The sequence below is a fragment of the Stereum hirsutum genome (genome assembly GCF_000264905.1).
Source record: "Stereum hirsutum FP-91666 SS1 unplaced genomic scaffold STEHIscaffold_3, whole genome shotgun sequence".
NCBI classification, from domain to species: domain Eukaryota; kingdom Fungi; phylum Basidiomycota; class Agaricomycetes; order Russulales; family Stereaceae; genus Stereum; species Stereum hirsutum.
Window position 1 is genome coordinate 1,412,982 of NW_006763133.1, and position 19,436 is coordinate 1,432,417.

At 50.4% G+C, this 19,436-nt stretch overlaps 9 protein-coding genes and 1 non-coding gene across 10 annotated transcripts; 4 read left to right on the plus strand and 6 right to left on the minus strand.

Annotated features, from left to right (window-relative positions):
* Nucleotides 1-109: 109 nt before the first annotated feature.
* Nucleotides 110-1,090, minus strand: STEHIDRAFT_52439 (uncharacterized protein; the record flags this gene model as incomplete). Its single annotated transcript, XM_007300481.1, has 3 exons — nt 110-597; nt 674-866; nt 929-1,090. The coding sequence occupies 3 exons, from the start codon at nt 1,088-1,090 to the stop codon at nt 110-112; spliced, it is 843 nt and encodes a 280-aa protein (XP_007300543.1).
* A 667-nt stretch (nt 1,091-1,757) lies between these two features.
* On the plus strand, nt 1,758-1,830 carry STEHIDRAFT_t88. Its single transcript has one exon. It is a non-coding gene; the product is annotated as a tRNA-Phe (tRNA).
* Nucleotides 1,831-2,206: 376 nt separating this feature from the next.
* Nucleotides 2,207-3,918, minus strand: STEHIDRAFT_153679 (uncharacterized protein; the record flags this gene model as incomplete). The annotated part of the gene is made up of 8 exons (XM_007300889.1): nt 2,207-2,250; nt 2,325-2,452; nt 2,516-2,580; nt 2,644-3,178; nt 3,235-3,404; nt 3,467-3,601; nt 3,665-3,729; nt 3,786-3,918. The coding sequence occupies 8 exons, from the start codon at nt 3,916-3,918 to the stop codon at nt 2,207-2,209; spliced, it is 1,275 nt and encodes a 424-aa protein (XP_007300951.1).
* A 951-nt stretch (nt 3,919-4,869) lies between these two features.
* On the minus strand, nt 4,870-6,825 carry STEHIDRAFT_51540 (T-complex protein 1; the record flags this gene model as incomplete). The annotated part of the gene is made up of 8 exons (XM_007300417.1): nt 4,870-4,998; nt 5,063-5,297; nt 5,368-5,843; nt 5,899-6,156; nt 6,219-6,470; nt 6,523-6,612; nt 6,679-6,731; nt 6,789-6,825. The coding sequence occupies 8 exons, from the start codon at nt 6,823-6,825 to the stop codon at nt 4,870-4,872; spliced, it is 1,530 nt and encodes a 509-aa protein (XP_007300479.1).
* Nucleotides 6,826-7,235: 410 nt separating this feature from the next.
* Nucleotides 7,236-9,066, plus strand: STEHIDRAFT_118936 (ubiquitin fusion degradation protein I). Its single transcript, XM_007300890.1, has 6 exons — nt 7,236-7,292; nt 7,350-7,480; nt 7,550-7,838; nt 7,892-8,347; nt 8,405-8,555; nt 8,609-9,066. The coding sequence occupies exons 1-6, from the start codon at nt 7,252-7,254 to the stop codon at nt 8,933-8,935; spliced, it is 1,395 nt and encodes a 464-aa protein (XP_007300952.1). The 5' UTR covers nt 7,236-7,251; the 3' UTR covers nt 8,936-9,066.
* Nucleotides 9,067-9,135: 69 nt separating this feature from the next.
* STEHIDRAFT_166157 (N-myristoyl transferase) lies at nt 9,136-11,451 on the minus strand. Its single transcript, XM_007300891.1, has 9 exons — nt 11,000-11,451; nt 10,911-10,941; nt 10,736-10,863; nt 10,587-10,678; nt 10,409-10,525; nt 10,179-10,349; nt 9,782-10,106; nt 9,435-9,713; nt 9,136-9,360 (listed from the first exon to the last, which is right to left on the minus strand). The coding sequence occupies exons 1-9, from the start codon at nt 11,417-11,419 to the stop codon at nt 9,238-9,240; spliced, it is 1,686 nt and encodes a 561-aa protein (XP_007300953.1). The 5' UTR covers nt 11,420-11,451; the 3' UTR covers nt 9,136-9,237.
* Nucleotides 11,452-11,861: 410 nt separating this feature from the next.
* Nucleotides 11,862-13,397, minus strand: STEHIDRAFT_92364 (DNA glycosylase; the record flags this gene model as incomplete). The annotated part of the gene is made up of 4 exons (XM_007300892.1): nt 11,862-12,155; nt 12,218-12,382; nt 12,446-12,905; nt 12,964-13,397. 4 exons carry the CDS (start codon nt 13,395-13,397, stop codon nt 11,862-11,864), a joined length of 1,353 nt encoding a protein of 450 aa, XP_007300954.1.
* Nucleotides 13,398-13,509: 112 nt separating this feature from the next.
* Nucleotides 13,510-15,836, plus strand: STEHIDRAFT_92366 (nitrogen permease regulator 2; the record flags this gene model as incomplete). The annotated part of the gene is made up of 8 exons (XM_007300893.1): nt 13,510-13,643; nt 13,806-14,046; nt 14,100-14,345; nt 14,408-14,505; nt 14,554-14,684; nt 14,736-14,881; nt 14,934-15,026; nt 15,687-15,836. The coding sequence occupies 8 exons, from the start codon at nt 13,510-13,512 to the stop codon at nt 15,834-15,836; spliced, it is 1,239 nt and encodes a 412-aa protein (XP_007300955.1).
* Nucleotides 15,837-15,917: 81 nt separating this feature from the next.
* On the minus strand, nt 15,918-17,443 carry STEHIDRAFT_92370 (18S rRNA biogenesis protein; the record flags this gene model as incomplete). The annotated part of the gene is made up of 8 exons (XM_007300894.1): nt 15,918-16,090; nt 16,160-16,405; nt 16,463-16,588; nt 16,644-16,768; nt 16,821-16,892; nt 16,948-17,123; nt 17,180-17,251; nt 17,308-17,443. The coding sequence occupies 8 exons, from the start codon at nt 17,441-17,443 to the stop codon at nt 15,946-15,948; spliced, it is 1,098 nt and encodes a 365-aa protein (XP_007300956.1). The 3' UTR covers nt 15,918-15,945.
* A 189-nt stretch (nt 17,444-17,632) lies between these two features.
* On the plus strand, nt 17,633-19,359 carry STEHIDRAFT_51350 (uncharacterized protein; the record flags this gene model as incomplete). The annotated part of the gene is made up of 8 exons (XM_007300402.1): nt 17,633-17,761; nt 17,839-18,002; nt 18,058-18,138; nt 18,189-18,361; nt 18,428-18,604; nt 18,659-18,829; nt 18,888-19,107; nt 19,173-19,359. 8 exons carry the CDS (start codon nt 17,633-17,635, stop codon nt 19,357-19,359), a joined length of 1,302 nt encoding a protein of 433 aa, XP_007300464.1.
* Between the last annotated feature and the right edge of the window lie 77 nt (nt 19,360-19,436).

Sequence of the window (19,436 nt, forward strand, 5' to 3'; positions counted from 1 at the left end):
AGGTCATTCCATGCATCACACAACTGAACGAGCCTTTTATTGTGTATCCTCATGTGTGTGGGGTAAATTGAGCGAAAACATGAACTAAGAGTCCCAATCAGATTCAGAATCAAAAAATCACATCCTCATCCTTGCTACTGAGCAAGTCGCCACCGCCACTCGTTTCGTCAATATCCACTGCTGTCGGAAGAGCAGCAGTCTCTGCATTCGCTGATTCCGCCAATTTCTTCGCGTCCGCCGCCTCAGCATCTCGCTTCTTCTTCCCCTGCACTTTCTTTAGTCTGAGATGCAAGCACCGAGAGAAGTTCAATGATATATGCGCATGTGGACAGGGGCAAGAGGCGCACCTGAAGAACTCCTCACGATCCATCTCATCCAATTCGCTCATGATGTACTTGATAGTGTTGTCCAGTCTGGGGATAACGACGTGCTCGATGGCGTTCACACGTCGATTTGTGGCTCTGATGACTTCATCGAGGATTGTGAATGCGGTTTGCAGGGATGCAAGTTCGACCAGCGTTTCGACAGCCTTCGCGTACACCTCTTTTGCCCGAAGAACTTGTTGACCTCCTCGACCCAAACCAGTGAGATTGAAGTCTAAGGAAACAATTATTAGAGCAATCAGCGGGTAATTACGCTGAGGGTGACGTATGGAATGCAAAGTAAGGCGCACCAGAGCCGGCGACACGATCCACCTCAAATGCAGGTAGCACAACACCAGACACGTTCTCTTGCTTCGCTTTGACCTTGAAGGACGCAGACTTTGCTTGTTCTTGGACGAGGTAGGAAATATCGCCTGTGGCGTAGGTGACCTCCGCTAATGAGAACGAAGCCAATTGCATCACCCTGCCCATCTTGCGCTTAGCCTATGACGGCCACTGTATGTAAGTTGAAGGCCAATGTATAAACGACAGTACGATAGACGCACTTCATCGACTTTCCTGAGGATAGCACGGAATCGTGTAGTCAGTGCATCTCGCTTCTTCGCCAGGAGGGAGTGTCCTGTCTGAGCACCCTTCAACCGAGTCTTCGTGTTCGTGAGCGCCATACGCGTTGGGAAGATGTTCTCGCGAGGACCTGTGCCGGACATGATGGTTTACGAGTATATGTTCGTGTTGTGTGAGAAGGTCGTTGATGGAAAGAGTCGTCGGTGTGGAGGCCACTGAGTAGGCCCCGGGAAACTAGGTCGAGGTCGCCCGGCCGCGGAGCGTTTTTTTGAGCAAATTCCGACGAAATCCCTCCCCGAAAGTTGCGTTTTTTAAGGGATTTGGGAGCAAACCCTGTCGGAATACGAGCGGATTTTAGGGGGTTGTGTTGGGTGTCGGTTCTCTTGCCCAACCTTGACTTACCCTTGTAACCCTCACATAACCTCAACTTTGACATAACCTCACCTAAACATAGCCTAATCTACCATAGACGCATTCTTCCATGTCTCTTTAGGTAGGGTAAGTGTAGATTAGGCTAGGGGAAGTTGAGGTTATGTGGAAGTTGAGGTTATGTGGGGGTTTACCGTGTTGTCAAGCCTTGCCCCGGAAAATAAAATAAAATAAAAATAAATAAAAATATTCGAAGCCTTCCCCGTTTGAGCGTTTTTTTGGGCCTCAGGGAGCGATTTTAGGTGCGGATTTTAGGCCTTCCGGCGGGCGGCGGACGGGGCCACCTCGACCTAGTTTCCCGGGTCCTCACTGAGTGCTGGACGAGGTGCACGATTGCACAGGCGGAGGGTATAGTAAACGAATAAACCGTATTAAAATACTGCCGTGATAGCTCAGCTGGGAGAGCAACAGACTGAAGTTCTGGAGGTCGCCTGTTCAATCCAGGCTCATGGCATGAAATCGCCATCGTCTTTTGGTTCTAACTCACCACAAACTTTTTCTGAAAATTTTACACCACAGCTGGCGACATCGCCATTCTCGCGCTAAAGCATCGTACTAAGTCCGCAAGTACAGACCAAGGATAGCTAGCGTTTAACACGGATGATCAATAGATAAACGATTTATAATATTGTCCTGGGTCAAGTATGTAGTATAGAAACTAGACGCGGAAAGACATGCGATATATTCTGCGTGAGGCAATAAAATTCCGTGGAGAAAATATGAACGATACCATGCTATACTCAGTGTGGAACACCAAAGAATTGAAGCCTACTCTCCGGGTATATGTGGAGATTGAACCTTCTTACCGCCTTAGTGGTTCACAACCACCTTCATGGCTTGATGAAAGTAGTCATTCCAGCAAGATAGAGAGGGTCTGCGGGAGGAATGAACAATGACCCACAATCAATCACCCTGAGCCATAGTGAAAGGACAAGGAGCCCAACGTACCGAAAGAGAGGCCTCCGTTGGTGGCGATGGACGACCAGTTGTAGTTTTGGACGAGAGTCGCGTTGCCTGAAGCGTCCAAGCTCAAAATCCCAATAGAAGTGCTGTTGGGTTGAAGAATATATGCGAAGCTGCGATAGAAGGGCATGTGAGTATAATCGTGATGGCGTTTAAATGATCGTTTGGAGACGCACCTCTTGTCATTGAACGACGCCGTGGCGATGTCAAGAGTGTTGGCTGTGTTCGAGAGTTGGTATACCTACCGAGTTTGATGATACTGTCAACGCACCGAATACACTCACAAACCATCAGAGGAACCTACATTGACGACGGAACTAGTCAAATCACTGTTGATTGTCACTTCCGTGACGTTGTCGGATCCGGGAGCAACGAGGTAATAGCTTCCCGTCTTGTTGCTGTACGCCGACCAGCAGTTACCCCCGCCCGGAGTAGCGTTGGCAGACGAGCGGTTGCTGGTCGAAGCAGTAGAAACATCCGAAAAGTCGAAGATGTCGTATCCAATGGCGGTATCGGCAGCGAAAATGGCGTTCGATCCAGGGATGATGGTCATAGCGAACGGTGATGCGCCTCCATCCTTCGGGTACACCTTCGTGAAGTTCTCAGACAGGGAACCGTTCGCAGCAACATCCCAAACAGCGAGGTAGCCCTTGCAGGAGAAGTTTGTTTGGGTCTGGGTTAAACCCTTGACTGCAGCAACAAGATGTTTCTCATCTTCAGTGAATATGACTTGGGAAAGGGAGGTGGCAGGACCGAAGGGGGGCGTGATCTGGGGCTGCCCGATGAGACGAACGGTCCCAGGGACGGAGACGAGGCCGGTAGAATTGACGCTGTAGCAGCTATGAAATTGTTGGTAAAGGACCTGAGCGTCGAGGATGATAAGAACATAGCTCACCTCACACCGTTACGTTGTCCACCGTTCAGCACACAAACGCGATCTCCAGCGTGGTTGATCGCAACGGAGATAGGGAAGTCACCCTCGCTAGAAACTGGTTCTCCGATAGCCGTCAAGTTGGAAGGGTTGGTGGGATCGATTGCGAACGCCGATACGGTGTTTGCACCGGCCTGACATCAGATTATGTGAGACGGTGACACCAACTTCATATACTAGAAAGGAGTACACTTACATTAATAGTGGCGAGGACATTCCCAGAGGACGATGCGACAATCGGGGCCTGCGAGAAGAAAGCGTCGGGAGCGATTGGGTTTCCGGTTTGAACATGAGAACCATTGCCACCCGTAGGGATGGCTGAAGCGAGTGACTTGACGCATAGCGGGACAAGGTCAGTAATGACATCGTTCGAGGTGTTCAAAGGCACACATACCAGCTGTCCGTCAGCACCAATGTCAGCCGAGACAACATAATTTCCGTCGACGCTGTTGGTGATGACTAGACGAGCGTATTGAGCTTGAATATCCGAAGACTCTGAAGAATTAGAAACGTACAGTAAGCGGCGCCCACAGAGGAAGACGCATCGGAGGATGCGTTGAACGTTATTGTGGCATTGTCAGCACCAGCGCAGCCAGAGAACGACGCGTAAGAGGTCGCCAAAAATATTAAAACGGAGTTAAGCTTCATTCCGATAAGTAGAGCAAGGTACTAGTTGGGTGAAGAAATAGTGGAAGAGGACGACCTCCAGCTTTTATATCAAACCTTTACTAATAGCAGACGACGCTCGATTGTGCAGTGTGTCCATCCTGGTGCACGTTTCTGGGTATGCGTGCCGATGATGCGACTTGAAGAGTTCGGAAAGCTGTGCTAGAGCGCTTCTTGTTGGGCGGGATTCACGTGAGTACTTGGTGATCGTCGGGATTCCGACCTCTTTTCATAAGAGGGATCCACCAAGTTTGAGCAATTATAGAACGCAGTGTACTGGCGTCATGGGCATAAAATCGTATGCAGTGCTTTGCCATAGTGAAACAGTGAACTCGTCGCTTGATACACCAACTGGCGATCAATATTGGGCCTTGCTTTGAGTATGCCGACCGAGTTTGGCACGGCAATTTAATGAAAAGGCTGTGTGCGTCCACTGTTCAACGGAACTTCGGTCAAGGAGTATTAGTTCGGGCTTGCACGAGAAATATTCCAAAAAATGTTTTAGGATGAGGCTCACGATTTCCAGGCTCCAGATGGTTGGTCGGTCGGGCATCATTGTTGAATTAAAACGGCTGAGGAATGGAGATCATATGACAAGTGGACTGACAAAACCGAGCGTGCTTCGACTGCGGTCAGCGCATGAGACACAGCGGCGAAGAAGCCCGCGGTTACCTGTTACCTTGCCTGAGCCTCATCGTAGACAGTAGTTCTTCTTTCTAGTTCCATGGGCTGTTTTGCGAAAGGTTTTAGTAGGCCTGCTTTCGAGTGTACCGTGTGACAGAGTAGCATCGAAGCTCCACCATCAGACGTAAAAACGGCAACAAGTCGAGGAGCAAAACAATCTAGTCGTTGAGTCAAAGGATTGAGTACAGTATATTTTATTTCTTCGACCACGGTGCACTCCTGAATGTGAAAGGTAGATACAGCTCGGGCCTACCGTGCTTGCACGTAGTCATCGATCTTCAACAGCAAACACACTGTTTCCGTGGAGAGCTCGATAGCACTCGTCGACACCAAGAGAGGCTGAACGACATCCTCCTGCAGGATATCCGAAATCAAACCCTGCAGAAAGTAGAAAATGGTGATATTAGTGAGCCATTGTATTGAGATGACGGCAGGCACTCACCCTCCGAACGTTGATGCCTGCGTTACGCTCGCCCAGTGCGTGTCGGTTTCGGAGTTCGGTGACGATGGCGATGGGGTTCAGACCAGCATTCTCCGCCAGGGTAGTGGGGATAACTTCGAGCGCGTCGGCATATGCTTGGAAGCAGTACGCTTCCATGCCCTTGAGCGACTGTGCGTATTGAGAAAGCATTCTGGAGACATGGATCTCAGGAGCGCCACCGCCACCAATCAGTGCACTTCGTAATCGAAGAACACTCCAGTTAGTCGGAAGGAAAACAGCGATCGGAGCGGAAAACAAGAACGTACCGCTTTTTGACAAGACACCGCACGACACAGAGAGCATCATGCAGACTACGTTCGCACTCCTCCAACACCAGAGAGTTACTCCCCATTGCCAAAATGCTGACAGTCTTTCCCCTATTCTTGACGCCGGTGATCCTCACGACCTTCGTCCCATTATCACTTTTTTCCTCCACCAAATCCGCATAACCGAGCTTGTCCTCCGAAAATGCCTCGATGTCCGCTACCGGCTTACACCCGAGACTCTTGGTGAGGAAGTCGATCTCGTCACGTTCAACGTCTTTGACGACGAGGATATTGAGACGTTTGAGGAAATTGAGAGACGTCTCGTCTACGGCGTCACGGAGGATAGATTTTTGGAGGAGGAGGACATTGCAGCCCGTCTTTTTGATTTTCTTGCAGAGGTTGAGGAGGTATGTTCGGCCTTCCTTGATGACCTTGTCCATTTGGCGATAGTCGTTGATGACGACCGTGTTGTCCATCTAGAGACTGTGTAAGACTAGTTTTTATATTCAAGGTCGGACTTGAGTGACATACGTCGGGTTTGGGTGCACTCAGTTGGAACTGGATGAGACCGATCTTGGCCTTCTCAATTCTCGTTGGGCCACCGGCAGACGTAACGACGGTCTGGTTGAGAACGACACCATCGATGAGTTCAGTATCCTCGATGGTACCGCCCACTTTCTTCACAATTCGGATATCTCTAAGGTCGACGTTTGAGGATGTAGGGGAGGCAAGACGTGTGACAGCAGAGACAGCGATAGGTGCAAGAGTTGACGAATATTGGGAGACGATCTGTGGCACCAAAAACAGATGTGAGGCCACAATTACAGTCAATCCAAGTGATGAACTCGTACCTTAGAGTTCAAAGACGTGCTAGCGGCGCGTAGAAGAACAGCGGTATCATTGAGATCAATTGGTGTAGAGATCTCGGTCAAGAACTCGACGGCCTTTGCTGATGCCTTCAGGAAAGACTCGGCGATGATGGTCGGGTGCATGCCCTTTTGAAGCATCTTCTCAGCTGCACCAAGTAAGCTTCCAGCCAGAACAACTACACTGGTGGTTCCATCACCAGCCTCGACATCTTGTGCGGCAGAGAGATCGACGAGCTGGACGAATGATGAGATACCGGCTGTGGCGACAGTCAGAGCACAAACATACCATTTTGGAAGCAGGGTGTAATGCCTGAATACTACGAAGAATGGTTGCACCATCGTTCGTAACAATTACCTCTCCTTTTGACGTTTGGATCTGCAGGTAGACGCGATTTGAATCATGAGATCGAAAGCAATGCTTGTAGAAACGGTTTGTGCGCACCATCTTGTCCATCCCTCGGGGACCAAGAGAGGTCCGGACGGCGTCGCTGATCGCTATATACAGTGATTTTAATAAACCAGCCGATTTGATACAATCTCAACGATGCTCACCCTTTGCAGCCACCATATTTGACAGACGGACCTCCATAGGTTTGCCCTGCACAAGTAGTACGCGTCTTAGACCGCGATTGTACGAAGGGAGAACAAATAAATCTGACCTTATCATTAAAGGCCTTATTCGCTCCAGTTGCCTGGAGAGCAGTCGGTGCTGGTGCCATTGCGGAAGCCATAGTCTAAGAAAGAGAAGGAGAGAGGGAGCAGAGTATCCGAAATTGTGGACGCGAGGATGAAGCCAAGATCAGTCCGAATTGTGTTCTCAGAAAGGAAGGAGAGCCCACGTGGAGGATTGCGTAGGGCGGCGCGTCGAACGCGGTTCCGCCACTTGTTCTCGTTCTCTTGTCCACATTCACCTTCGTTGGACACATAACAACTCTAGACATGGATTTCGTACGGAGTAAAATCTTCGGATGTCATTACTATCTACTAATATCTGGTTCAGTTTGGACAGCAGGGAATGAACGGTGGCCCAGGAGGATTATTCGCACAGTTAGCCCAGTATGACGCGTCCTTGCATCTGTATATCTTCCAACACTGACACAATCTCGAGCACAGAGGATTTCAAGGAGGATATGGTCCAGGACATAGGGCTGCTAATCCATCTGCATATGACGAATATCTCAAAGCATACAGTGTTGCCATGCTTCCAGGCAGGGAGAGAGAGAACGTCAGTTACGGTGGAAAGAGTGCGTGACATCCTTCGCATCCCTTACTGATTGAATATTCACTCATCATCTTCTTCGTCCCGTATACAGTCATCATGCCACCATCTGCACTTGCACACCTTACATCACTCGATTTAGACTCTCCATGGATGTTCAAGCTTCGTAATCCGGCTAATCCGGCCGCATCTACGCACGCTGGTGTTCTTGAATTTATTGCTGAGGAGGGTGTTGTCCATCTACCTTATTGGATGATGAAAACGTTGCGGTTGAATGAAGGGGATCCCATTCGAATTACTGGAACTGAAGTGCCGAAGGGCAAGTTTGTCAAGCTACAAGCCCAGCACGTCCACTTCCTCGAGATCTCCGATCCCAAAGCTGTGTATGTCCTATTCTTCTTCATCGAGGACAGACACATTCAACTGGTTTTTGCAGTCTTGAGCAAGCTCTTCGTAATTTCACATGCCTCACCCAAGGCGACATCATCGAAATCTCCTACAACTCGATCGTATTCGGTCTCCTCGTCATGGAAGCTAGTCCCGGCGGAGAAGGCATCTCAGTCCTCGACACCGATCTTGAAGTCGACTTTGCCGCTCCTGTCGGCTATGTCGAGCCCGAACGCCCTAAACCTCCACCTCCGTCGACGATGGCCACAAAACTAAACATCGACGTCACTTCTTCTACCCCTGGTTCTTCACGTCCCGGAAGCTCGATCGGTGGTACATTTGCGGGTACGAGTAAGGCCGCTACGAACGTGAGCAAGGGAGGTAATGACTGGGAGACTTTCAAAGGTAAGGGAGAGACGTTAGGCGGTCGGCGTACGAAGGGTCGGGGGATCACCCATCGGCAGGCCGAAGCTGTTCCTACGGGGAGCAAGATCATTCGGACGGAGTAGGTGCCCTGTTTGAACATGCTGTATCCCGATCGAACTGACACGATCATTCACAGTCAACATCGTGTCGTCTCGAATGACGATATCGAATCTGAGGACAAAGTTCCCGCCCCTCTAAACCTTCCCCTTGGCAAATTATTCTTCGGTTTCAATATCCCCGACTATGTCCCACCACCACCACAGCCAGACGAGAATGCCGCCCCGCAGGTACGTCTTCATTCTCTGTACTTCTTAAAATTTGTGCTCATCCCGTACCTCAGTCTCCTCCGTCATTTGCTGGATCTGGTAACACCCTCTCTGGTCGGCCTTCTTCAGGTCCGCAATCCAAGGGCAAAGGCAAGGCAAAGGAAGAAGACAATGCCAAACAGCAGCAGGCGACTTGGGGTCAAGGCCAAGGACAAACTCTGGGCGCACGCTCGTCGGCCCCTCCCGCTCGGAATATTGGGAACGGGCAAGTAGGTGCGGGAGGTGCAGCGGTCCCTCGCTTGCCGCAGAGGAGTTCGCAGAAGAAGAAAGAAAGGAGTCCATCGCCTGAGATGGACTGGGGAGTGGATGACGATGAGCCAATCGATATTGATAGCGATTAATTGTCGATCGCCAGATCCAGTTGTAGTGGAGAGGATGTTTTTGTATCAGCTTGTTGTGTACGTTTTGAAGTGATGATCACGAAGGACTGTAACGTATCCGTAGTTCAATATCTGATGATGCAGATGCCAATGCAGAAACACTGTTGTTTGTCTTGAAATACTTGGCTGGGGATCTCGTTGTGAGTTTAGAACCGGTGGATGGCTGAAAGGCTTGGTATATGTTCCGAAAGCCAGTACGTAGAATGAACCCGCGCCGTCGTGAATATGCGTGAGTGGAGTACAAGTCTCAAAGCAAAGTTCGTTTACAACATAACCACACCTACACCTCTTCCTATACTGCGATCAGCGGTAGCCGCGTGGCCCGCCAGGGGCTTAGTCCTCCAGTTATACAGATAAAAGTTCAACAAACCATCTCCAGAGCCAAACTAAGCAGTAAATTGATGCGTAGTCAGCATCGATAGACATGCTTGCAAGCAGGGAGCTTTGAGAACGAACGCACCTTCAGATCCTGTAAGAAATTATGATTGTCCATGAGCGTCAAGGCGTTGAATACGTCGAACTTGGCCTCGTTCGCGACGATTATGGCGTCCCCGATGAGATCCTGTAGCCTTCGCTTCAACACAGTACTGTTCTCGTCCAGATCGGTCTGGAAGGCGACGTCGGTAGCGTAGTAAAACAGGTATGCGGCTTCGAGGAGGTTGTGCTTCGTGTGGCCTATGATCGTCGAGGGGAGGCTGTAGAACGAGAAGAAGTCTGTGATTTGGTGTGTTTCTGGGTTCTGTCGACAGAATAAATATGTTAGCAATGTTCGTGGCGAGAGGATGCGACTGGGAGACGAAGATGTACCTCGACCACATATGTCCAGACAACCTGACCTTCTCTCCGCCCCGCCGCATCCTTTTCACCCTTCCCTCTCCCACTCAAGAACTGATGGCGGACCTCGTCCTCAGTCATCACCGGGACCATATCAAACCGCTGCATGTAAGTCGTGAAGAGATCGAAGACGGCTTTGACATCCTTGTCCTCCATCTCTCGAAGACCAGAACGAGCGAGGGTAGGTGTGGAGTTAATCTTGTATTGGCGGACCATTCGCGCGATGGTCATATTCCGGGGTACGTAGGTGAATTTGACGTCTACCAACTTGGGAATGTTGAGCGTGCGGTGGTAGTACCTAACAGTTGTAATAAGTTTCGCGTTAGAACTGGTGTATGTGCGATATAGATCGAATACGAGCTACACATACCGGCATATTGAGATGGGTGTGGGGATTACGACACCAGCGGTGTAGATGGCTTGGAATATGCCTTTGAGGTGACACTGTCGCGTCACTTCCTTGATCAGAACAGGGGCGAGTCGTTTCGACCTCAATTTCTTGTGCACGCAAAGATAGTTGATTTCGCTCGCTTGTATGATGCTGAACCGCACAAAGTGAGTACGATGGATGGGGTGAACGGAGTATCCAACAACGCTTACTTGTCACGGACACGGAGTGTGATGGGTACGCCGGAGATGAAGGCTACCAGCTTCTTGTTGGAGGAGACCCGCACTCCGAGATGCCACTCCTTGTGGTAGCCTGGAGGCTTTAACGCCCTGTGATAGGATCACCACATGAGCTATGCTATTTCTTCCTAGAGAGACGATGGTTCCATACCACTCGAGGAATTCTGCAGTGTATTGAAAGCGGAAAGATGCCTGATCGTCCTCTACGTAATTCCCAGACAGAAGTTCGTATACTTCCCTGATCTATACTCAAGACAAAGATCAAAAGGATATATACAGACCTCTGCAGACAATACGCACCTGTGTTGCTTCATTGATATCGAGAGTAGACCATTCGAAGTCCTTGGGAAGAGGGTATGGCTCCTGTCGAACTTCTTCACGAGGTTTCGATGGTTCGATATAGCCATCCACCTCAGAAGGGCCTTCGCCTACTCGAGTTTAGTAATATGTGTGTTTGAGGTCTGAAGGTTCGTACCAAACTGAGTTACAGGTTGAGTAGCCCAAAACTATCGCCACGCAAGTCAGCACGTACATATGTCGACCAGCATCCGAGAGTCGACGTACCTTGTGGTCTCCAGCATCCTTCTTATTCTTCCCTCCAAGTCCAGCCTTGCCCTGCATGACATCCTTAATCTTCAATTGCTCCAACAACTGCCTCACAGTCTCCGCGTCCGCACCCGGGAGGTTCTCCCCATGTTCCTCCTTCACCTTCTCCAACACCGTATCCACCAACTTCTGCGGTACAGCATCTCCCTTGAGAGCAGCTAGAGCCTTCGCAGCCTTCGAGCGCTTCTTCTTTTTCTTCTTCGAGGAGGTAGAGGCACCTGCTGCAGAGGGGCTATCGGAGGGACCGGCACCAGGCGTACCGTCGGCTTCATCTTCGAGATCAGAGCCTGAGCCTTCGCCGTCTACTTCAACGTCTTCGGGGTGATCACCGTTGGGGTGAGCCACAGATTCGTCTGGTACTTCTTCTGCGCGAGCCATTTGGTATACGTGGATGTGGTGAAGGGTGAGGGGTTTGGGTGGCAAAATCCTTGACTTCGGCCCAGGCGCTAGTGACGCAATTGTACCGGATAAGATCTTACGACTGCCACTGGGCCACACTCAAACCATTCGACAATACGTGGCCTCCGGAGGACAGACTGCATTGTCGCCAAAAAAATAGCAAAATTCACCCGTCGCTAGCTTGAGGGTTTGGGCATGCAACTTCACTATGTACGGCTCAGTATAGAGGTTCGAACTTCATCACCTTTGGTATGTCACGGTATCGTGAGGGATGTTTCGTCCAGGCCTGCTCATGCTTCACCCTTTCTTTAGAAAGAAGCGAACGGTTCATCAAGCAATTGTTTCTAGGGTGGATGGAAAGGGAATGCGTTGGACGAGTAGCGTAGACCGAGACTACACAAGACACAAAGGACATAGTCAACTACGTTCTGAGCCTCCTCTTCACCCTTTCAGCCAAGGTCGCAAACGATGGAAGAACGTCGTCATCAACAGGGATAGTCGTTGGTGGCTTCTCCGCTGGATCCTTCGCTGCCTTCCGTCTGCGTTTCTTGGATGGTGAGGGAGATTCTACCAGCGGCGTTATGGGTGGCGTAGGCAAAGCGGACAGTGTGGCACCGACGACCAACGCTGGTGAAGAGGAGTGCTTGCTGGGCGTGGAGGCAGGACTCGTGAGGCCATACGAAGAGAATGACTTCAAGTCCGCAGTGAAGAGGACCTAAAAGTCTGCGATGAGATCGACAGGTAGAGTTTTTTTTTTAAGAAATAGGAGATGCGTACGGAATGAGCCCAGCCGGCATATTCTCCCCAGACCGTAGTAAGCTTGTTGTTGACCTCGTCGTACAACTTTGGTGTCATGTTTTGTTTTGCACCGGAACTACCGCGCATGCCGTAATGCTTGATTGCTATCTGGTGGACGTGGGTGTCGACTGGTACGACTTCTCGCTGGTTAATATAAGTTGGGGCCTTGTTAAAATCAATCCTTGGAAGGGACGGAAGCTTCCATACCTTGTCTAGGCTCATTAGCAGAATACAATCGGCCACTTTACGGCCTACACCCATCAGCTTCAACAACTCCACTCTTGCCTGTGCTGTAGGCAGGTCCCGCAAGGTCATGAGCCATTTCTCTGGCTGCTCGGTGACTTCGTCTGCCACTGACGCTCCATGTGCATCAACCAACATTTTAGCCGTCTTTTGAATAAAGTCGGCACGATATCCAAATCCAAGTTTTCGTAGTTCGGACGCGACTTCTGGTTGTGCGAGTCGTGAAGGTGGGGGGAACGGGTGGAACGTATGTTGCTCTTGTTCGGGTTCTGGAGAATTTGAGGCCGGAGTCAGAGGCTCTTGCGAGATATCGGATTCCAATGGCGGCAATTCCATGGAGAGGAGGGGTGGCGAGTAATTGCTGCACAAAGCATTGACCATCTTGGTGATACGTGCTATGTTGTTGTTCGAGGAGCATATGAAACTGTGTTCGAACTTGTGTCAGTGAGAACGCGCTCGAGAGGAGCGAGGACTATACACACGAAATTAGATTCTCCCAAGGGTCCTGCCTTAGCATACGAATGCCTTCGAACCTCTCTCTGAGTCTAGCAAAAACTGCATCCCTCTTACTCCACTCGTCATATAGCTTGACAAGATCGACGTCCAGCTGAAAGTAGTCGTTGATCCAAGCAAGTGTCTCCGCTTCATACTGTGACCTTTCAGATGACGAGCGCGAGGATTCAGGGAGTACAGTGCGGTAGAAAAGCGTGTCCCGCGACTGTCGTAGACATATGACGCGATCCCGGAGACAAAAGCGATATTCGTGGGTGGGGAAGTGAGGATCCGACGGAGCACTGGCATGGAGAGGATATATGGACCAGCGGAATGACTGGCCGCATTTCAAGACAGCTGCCAAAGATAGTTGTACCAAAGGTATTGGAAGAGCACGAAAGCCGCAGGGTATGGCAGGGGACATTGTAGACCACGCGATGCGAGAAGGCAGACGTTCTGGTCAGAGACGCGTTTGTGGCAAAGTCGCGTCGCGACGCGCTTATTCGTCGACGCGCAACTTGCCACTTTCCACCATCATGGCTGCCGATGGCGACTCCTTCTTGCCTCGCATCCAGTCTGTGTTCTACGCTGCATTCGACGTCCGACAGGGACCAAAAATCGTATACCAAGTCCCTGAAGGCCTGATCTCTTGCTCGTCTGGGACAACATCGTTCTCCTCTTCCCCGGTACCCGCCACACCAAGTACAAGCACCGAGCATAGCTCGTCTGGCTCACGAGCCTCGAGCGTCTCCATAGCATCTCCTCCTTCGTACCAGACCGAATCTCGCTCAAAGATCTTTTCGCCGCAGAAACGTTCTCTCTCTGCCACCAGAACTCTGTTCAATTTCGACGACATCTCGAAATATGTCATCCCCCATCCTATGCTCTGTGGCAGGCTTGTCATTTGTGCGGCCAGAAAGTACCGTATAATCGGTTTTCCTACTCAACTAAGGGGAAAGTACGAGCGAAATTATTTCCGCTTCAACCTCTGCTTTGTGTTCGACCGCTCTGCAGACTTGAGCTGTTATGAGCCTGTCGTACGGAAAGTCAGCCGCGTGCTGACGAATTGCGAAGTATTGCCACCTATTCTTGTCTGGCTATCGTTAGGTCTAATACTACTCTGTAGGAAGAATCGGCCTTCCTTTCTTCCCCAGAAAGCTCTTTCAAGATCCACGCCATCTTGGAGCAACTCTACGAGGACCTCAACTCCTATTCGGAGACCTCCATCTCTTTAGACAGATTCAATTCCATAGAACTGAAGATATTCCCATTCTATCCGAATCCACCTCCAGTAATGGATTGGACGGTGCCCTTGGCTCTGATTAACCTGGAGAAAAATATAGAACCCAACTGGGACCTTACAATGGCCAAGGTGGCTGAGCACGCCGTTCAATACAGCATAGTCCTTGCTCACATCTTCCCTCTTTGCCACAGGTCTGTCAATATATAGACGGAATCAACCATGTCAGCCGAATCGCTCACCTCGCCGAGTGCGATGTTGAATTGACGAGACAAGCAATTTCGCACCTGTTGTACGTGCGCGCTTGCTGAATCTGTGGTGTGATGCTGAAGTTCTATAGGTTTTATCAAGTCATCATGACAATTGATATCTTCCAGTACTCCAATATGTACACCCTACGAAAGAGTATACAATGGCTTGCAGACGAAGCTCATGTGAAGGAAGAGTGTGGCGCGTATGTGGCGAAGCCTGGTAGGCGCCTCGTCCTTGCTTATCTCATACGAATTCCAATCCACCTTGCAGGAAGGATGCACGCCGATTGGCCAAAGCTTTTGCGTCTATATTCGCGACTTAAACCTGGTACAACGGTATTTGAATGGATGCAAGAGCATGACGTCCGCGATATGGGCATTGACGTGCGCCGTTTCACAAGCTTCGGAGTCATCAAGGTAATTCTTTATCTCATCATCGAGTTCCCCCTCTCACCGATCCTTTGCGCAGGGTTTCCTTCGTCGAGTCCACCGTTGGCCCATTCTCCTCAAAGACGAAGCCAAAAATTCCAAAGACGATCCATCACCTAGCCCACCTTCCCCCGTCGCTCGCCAACGCTCCATAAGCCTCTCCGGTTCGCCACACCTCCACATGCCCACGCCCGTCTCCCACCCAGGCCCTCCTCGCGCGCGACGTCGTCCATCAGACGTATCCTCCGCCACTCCCATAGTATCTGTCAGTCCAACAGCAGCGCTCTCCGACTCGACAACGTCCGTAAACACGGACCCTCCACAGCTGTCCCTCGCACCGAGGAAATCCAGCGCAACAGCGTCGCTCGAACAGCTACACACACGGAATGGTGGAAACGTGCTAGGACCGCGGACACCTTCAACGGCCTCAAAGTCTTTTTTCCCTTCACCGCTCGCTGCCCCTTCTCGAGCTGCGAGAACTCTCAGAGCGAGAGGTGAAGGAGGCGCGGGTACAGCTGCCATGGATGGTCGGAGACATTCTCTCATTTCACCTGCATCTTTCTATGAGGTGGCGAATGCTTTGGCCAAAAATCCCATGTCACAGAAGAGCAACATTGCTCCTGGCGTCGACACTCCAGAGCGCAAAGGGAGGGGGAGTGCGTTTTCGACTCTCAGCGCAGGTGCGAACGCGCGACCTAGATTGTCTAGGTCCCCTTCGTCTCCTGCGATGGCCGCAGCAGCACAACAACAGCAAGGATCAAGCACAGTGTTGTCCGTGTCTTATCCACCTGAGTTGGTGGAGCTCTTAGATGGGGAGCATCATACAGATGAGCTATGCACGAGATTCGAGGTCGGGTGGCCTATGATGGAGCAGTGGCTGGCTGCGATTGGAGGAGGGAAAGGCGAGGGTGATCTGGGGAAGGTTTTGATTATTTACCGATGACCCATCCTGGTCGGTTTGCATTCACTGAATTCAGATATGCTCGCAATCCGGAAATCAAAGCAAATAAATTATAACAAAAGGCGATACAAATACTTTTGATGGTGCTCTGTTATGCCAGCGACCGGTTGGTGTTAACATAGCCAGTGCCATAGCACGAATAAAGAAGTTGAGTTGAGGAAGGATCTGATGGGTCTGCGGGAACAACTTTGAAGGACGTGTTGAAGACATCACGGATATCGCGGAGGAATTGAATTCTATAGAACGATATACTGTGTTAGCCACACTGAAGCCAAGGAGAAATCGATGGAATTGTGGTCGCATACGTTCGCTCGGTCGGTTCTCCCATTCGAACCCGACCAACATCTTCGCTTCCAAGGACCATCAGCATGAGTACCAAGATCTGGTGGCTCTGATCTACACATCCACCGCTCCGGATTTCGCGTAGAAGCATGTGTGTGGCCTGCAGTGCCACATCTTCTGGTGCGACGCCTGGCTGTGAGACGGCTTCGGAACAGTGGAGAGCTGATGTTGTAGACTCTGAAAGGAGGGTGAGAGCATATCCTGGGGACCTTCAAGGCACGTAAGCTTGAATTGTATCGGTAAGGATCAAGGAACCAAGAGCTTACTTTCCGCTGTCCTCCCCTTTATACACGTCGGAATACAGGTAAATGTCAGGGATGTAGCGGTTCAGAACGGAGCGTGCGGCTTCGATCATACGGTTCGAGAATTGTGGGCTCACGCGAACGGCGTGACTATGTAGGAGATATTAGTATACGACAATAGCTGAGAATCGGGCGTGACACTAACGCGATGCCTCGTATCCGCTTGACCTTGCCAGGATCGACAAAGTTCAGAGTCTTGATCTGTCTCACTATGGGACACAGAAACTGCACTTCTCCGCCGCCTAATGGCGGCGAACCACGCTTCTTTATCTGTCAAAGACATGAGATTGTGGCGGCTAGAGTGGGGAGAGAGCTGCGTTACCCGTAGTTCCAGGCCATCGGAGATACCAAAAAATTGGAGATGAGGGAGAGTGACAGTGCGTATCATGTCGGCCTGCGCAATTTAAGTGAGTCTTGTGTATGTGAACCAAGGGTCAGAGAATGCTCACGGACAGATCCTTGTCATCCGTCGTGATACCTCGGAGAGTGAGGTTGAAGGGTTTCTTGGAAAACGGTGCCAGCATGATGAGGGGTTCCAGGAAGTATCCGATAGAGCGTGATAGAGGGCATTCGTGGGTGATGGGACCTCCTGTGATAATACCGGGCTTTATGAGAATGGCAGTACCTGCACGAAAAGTTATTAGATGTGTTCATGCTTTCGTTCATTGACGAGACACGCACCAGTCAGGGATATCTCAATAACAGTGCCATTTGTGACCTTCTCTAGTAACCGCAACAAGCTGACTTCATAATCTTCAAAAAATAACTGTCAGGAATCCCGCCGACTTCGATCTCGAGTTCGTACGCACCTTGAAGACCAGGATTCTTGTCCTGTGAGCGGATTTTATCAATCCTTACAGCTTTGCCACTCAGGACGGAAAGCGCTAGCCGATGCCTAAGATGATTGTGGCCGCTGAACTGTACAACCGAGCCTGCCTGAGCCATGTCAAGAAAGAGAGGAAAGAGAGCGCACAAAAGTGGCATAAATCAAAATAAAATCAAGACGCGTCCGTCACGTGAGACGCCACAGACATTGAGATTATTAGCGCCCGACGCCCGTCGTACGCGGCGCGTTGCTTTCTGCCTCAGTCACGTCCTCTTTCTCCGCATATCCCATCCGTTAATTGACTCGCAATGGCCGATGTCGCTGTACCGAACGGCAATGCTACCGGGTCAGACTGGCCAAACCGTTATTTTCACGTTGATCAGATCCTGGATACAGCAGGCCCACGAACGGACGACAGCTTCAGTGCCGGCGAAGGGGTTTGTCATCCACCACTTGTGTCTTCTGAGATAATAGCATAGCTAAGATCATGCTTTGACCGATGCCAACTCTGTAGGTGAAGAAATTTCTCCGGACAGAGTGCAAGATTCTCGTCATCGGTGCAGGAGGACTTGGCTGCGAGATTCTGGCCAACCTCGCGCTCACCGGGTTCAAGGACATACATGTCATCGATATGGATACAATTGATATCAGTAACCTCAACAGACAGTTCCTCTTCAGGTGTGTGACTCATAAGACTGTCTAGAACCCTTGCTTATTGCGATAACATGAATAGACCGAAGGACGTCGGTCACCCGAAGGCGACTGTGGCGGCGGAGTTCATCATGAAGCGTGTGCCGGGATGTAAGGTCACTCCGTGAGCATTACCATTTGTCCATGTGGTACTTCAATTTATGGCTGCCTAAGATACTTTGGCAAGATCCAGGACAAGGACGAGTCGTACTACATGCAGTTCAATATCATCATCTGTGGCCTCGATTCGATAGAGGCGCGTAGATGGATCAACGCCACACTGGTTAACATGGTGGATGAGAACAATGGCGAGTCTCTGAAGCCACTCATCGATGGTGGAACCGAAGGTATACCCCCTTTAAGCCTCGCTGTAAATCTATAGCGCTGTGTTGATACTCTGTTTAACTTTATAGGCTTCAAGGGTCAAGCCCGAGTCATCTTACCGAGGATAACCTCTTGCTACGAATGTTCACTCGACATGCTCAACAAGCCCACCGCTTTTCCTATCTGCACTATCGCGAATACCCCTCGTCTTCCAGAACACTGTATAGAATGGGCTTCAGTGCTCGAGTGGCCCAAGGTCCAAGGCGGTGAGGACGCCACTTCATTTCTACTCCTACCACATCTCTTGACAATCTCTGCAGACAAGAAACTGGACACCGATGACCCTGATCATATCACCTGGCTGTATACCGTCGCTGCCGCACGAGCCAAGGAGTTCAAGATCGAAGGTGTGACTTGGTCGCTGACGCAGGGTGTGGTGAAGAACATCATCCCGGCCATCGCATCGACAAACGCCATCATCGCAGGCATGTGTACTTCACTTCATAAAATCTCACACAATGCCTGTTCCTGACGATGATCATATCATAGCTTCGTGTTGTACCGAGGCCTTCAAGATTGCGACCACATCGGCTGCTTACCTTAACAACTATTTCATGCTCATCGGTACCGATGGTGTGTACTCGTACACCTTCGAGCATGAGAAACGTAAAGACTGTCCTGTTTGCGGTGGAGAGTCCTTGAATGTCGAAATTCCGGCAGACTGGACGGTTGAAAGACTGATTGAGATGCTCGTTGAGCGACAAGACATGTGCGTCATTTCGATAGCTATCACCCACTGACTGTTATGAATTTTTATGACCTTGCCATGTACAGTCAAATCAAGAAGCCTTCACTAGCTAGCGATAAACCCATCTACTTCCAGGGCCCTCCCCAACTCGAGCAGGCCACTCGGCCCAACTTGGAGAAGAAGGTTTCGGAGGTGCTCAACTCATCGTCTACCATTAACGTCACCTCCACGTCTCTGCCATTCAGTCTCAACCTGTCCGTCACTTTTGTCTAGAAACTGAAGCCGCTGAAACTTTGCTGTCATCTCATTGTACCATCCATAACGTCATGTTAAATGTTATACAATCCTTG

Excerpts from the sequence above, each read along its gene's own strand:
- STEHIDRAFT_118936 (XM_007300890.1), top strand. The coding sequence starts at position 7,252 with ATGAACGGTGGCCCAGGAGGATTATTCGCACAGTTAGCCCA. Across the intron at positions 7,293-7,349 it reads TTATTCGCACAGTTAGCCCA|AGGATTTCAAGGAGGATATG; the intron begins GTATGACGCGTC and ends TCTCGAGCACAG. Across the intron at positions 7,839-7,891 it reads ATCTCCGATCCCAAAGCTGT|TCTTGAGCAAGCTCTTCGTA; the intron begins GTATGTCCTATT and ends TGGTTTTTGCAG.
- STEHIDRAFT_166157 (XM_007300891.1), bottom strand. The coding sequence starts at position 11,419 with ATGGCTCGCGCAGAAGAAGTACCAGACGAATCTGTGGCTCACCCCAAC. Across the intron at positions 10,679-10,735 it reads ATATCAATGAAGCAACACAG|ATCAGGGAAGTATACGAACT; the intron begins GTGCGTATTGTC and ends TCTTGAGTATAG. Across the intron at positions 9,714-9,781 it reads TCTGGACATATGTGGTCGAG|AACCCAGAAACACACCAAAT; the intron begins GTACATCTTCGT and ends TTCTGTCGACAG.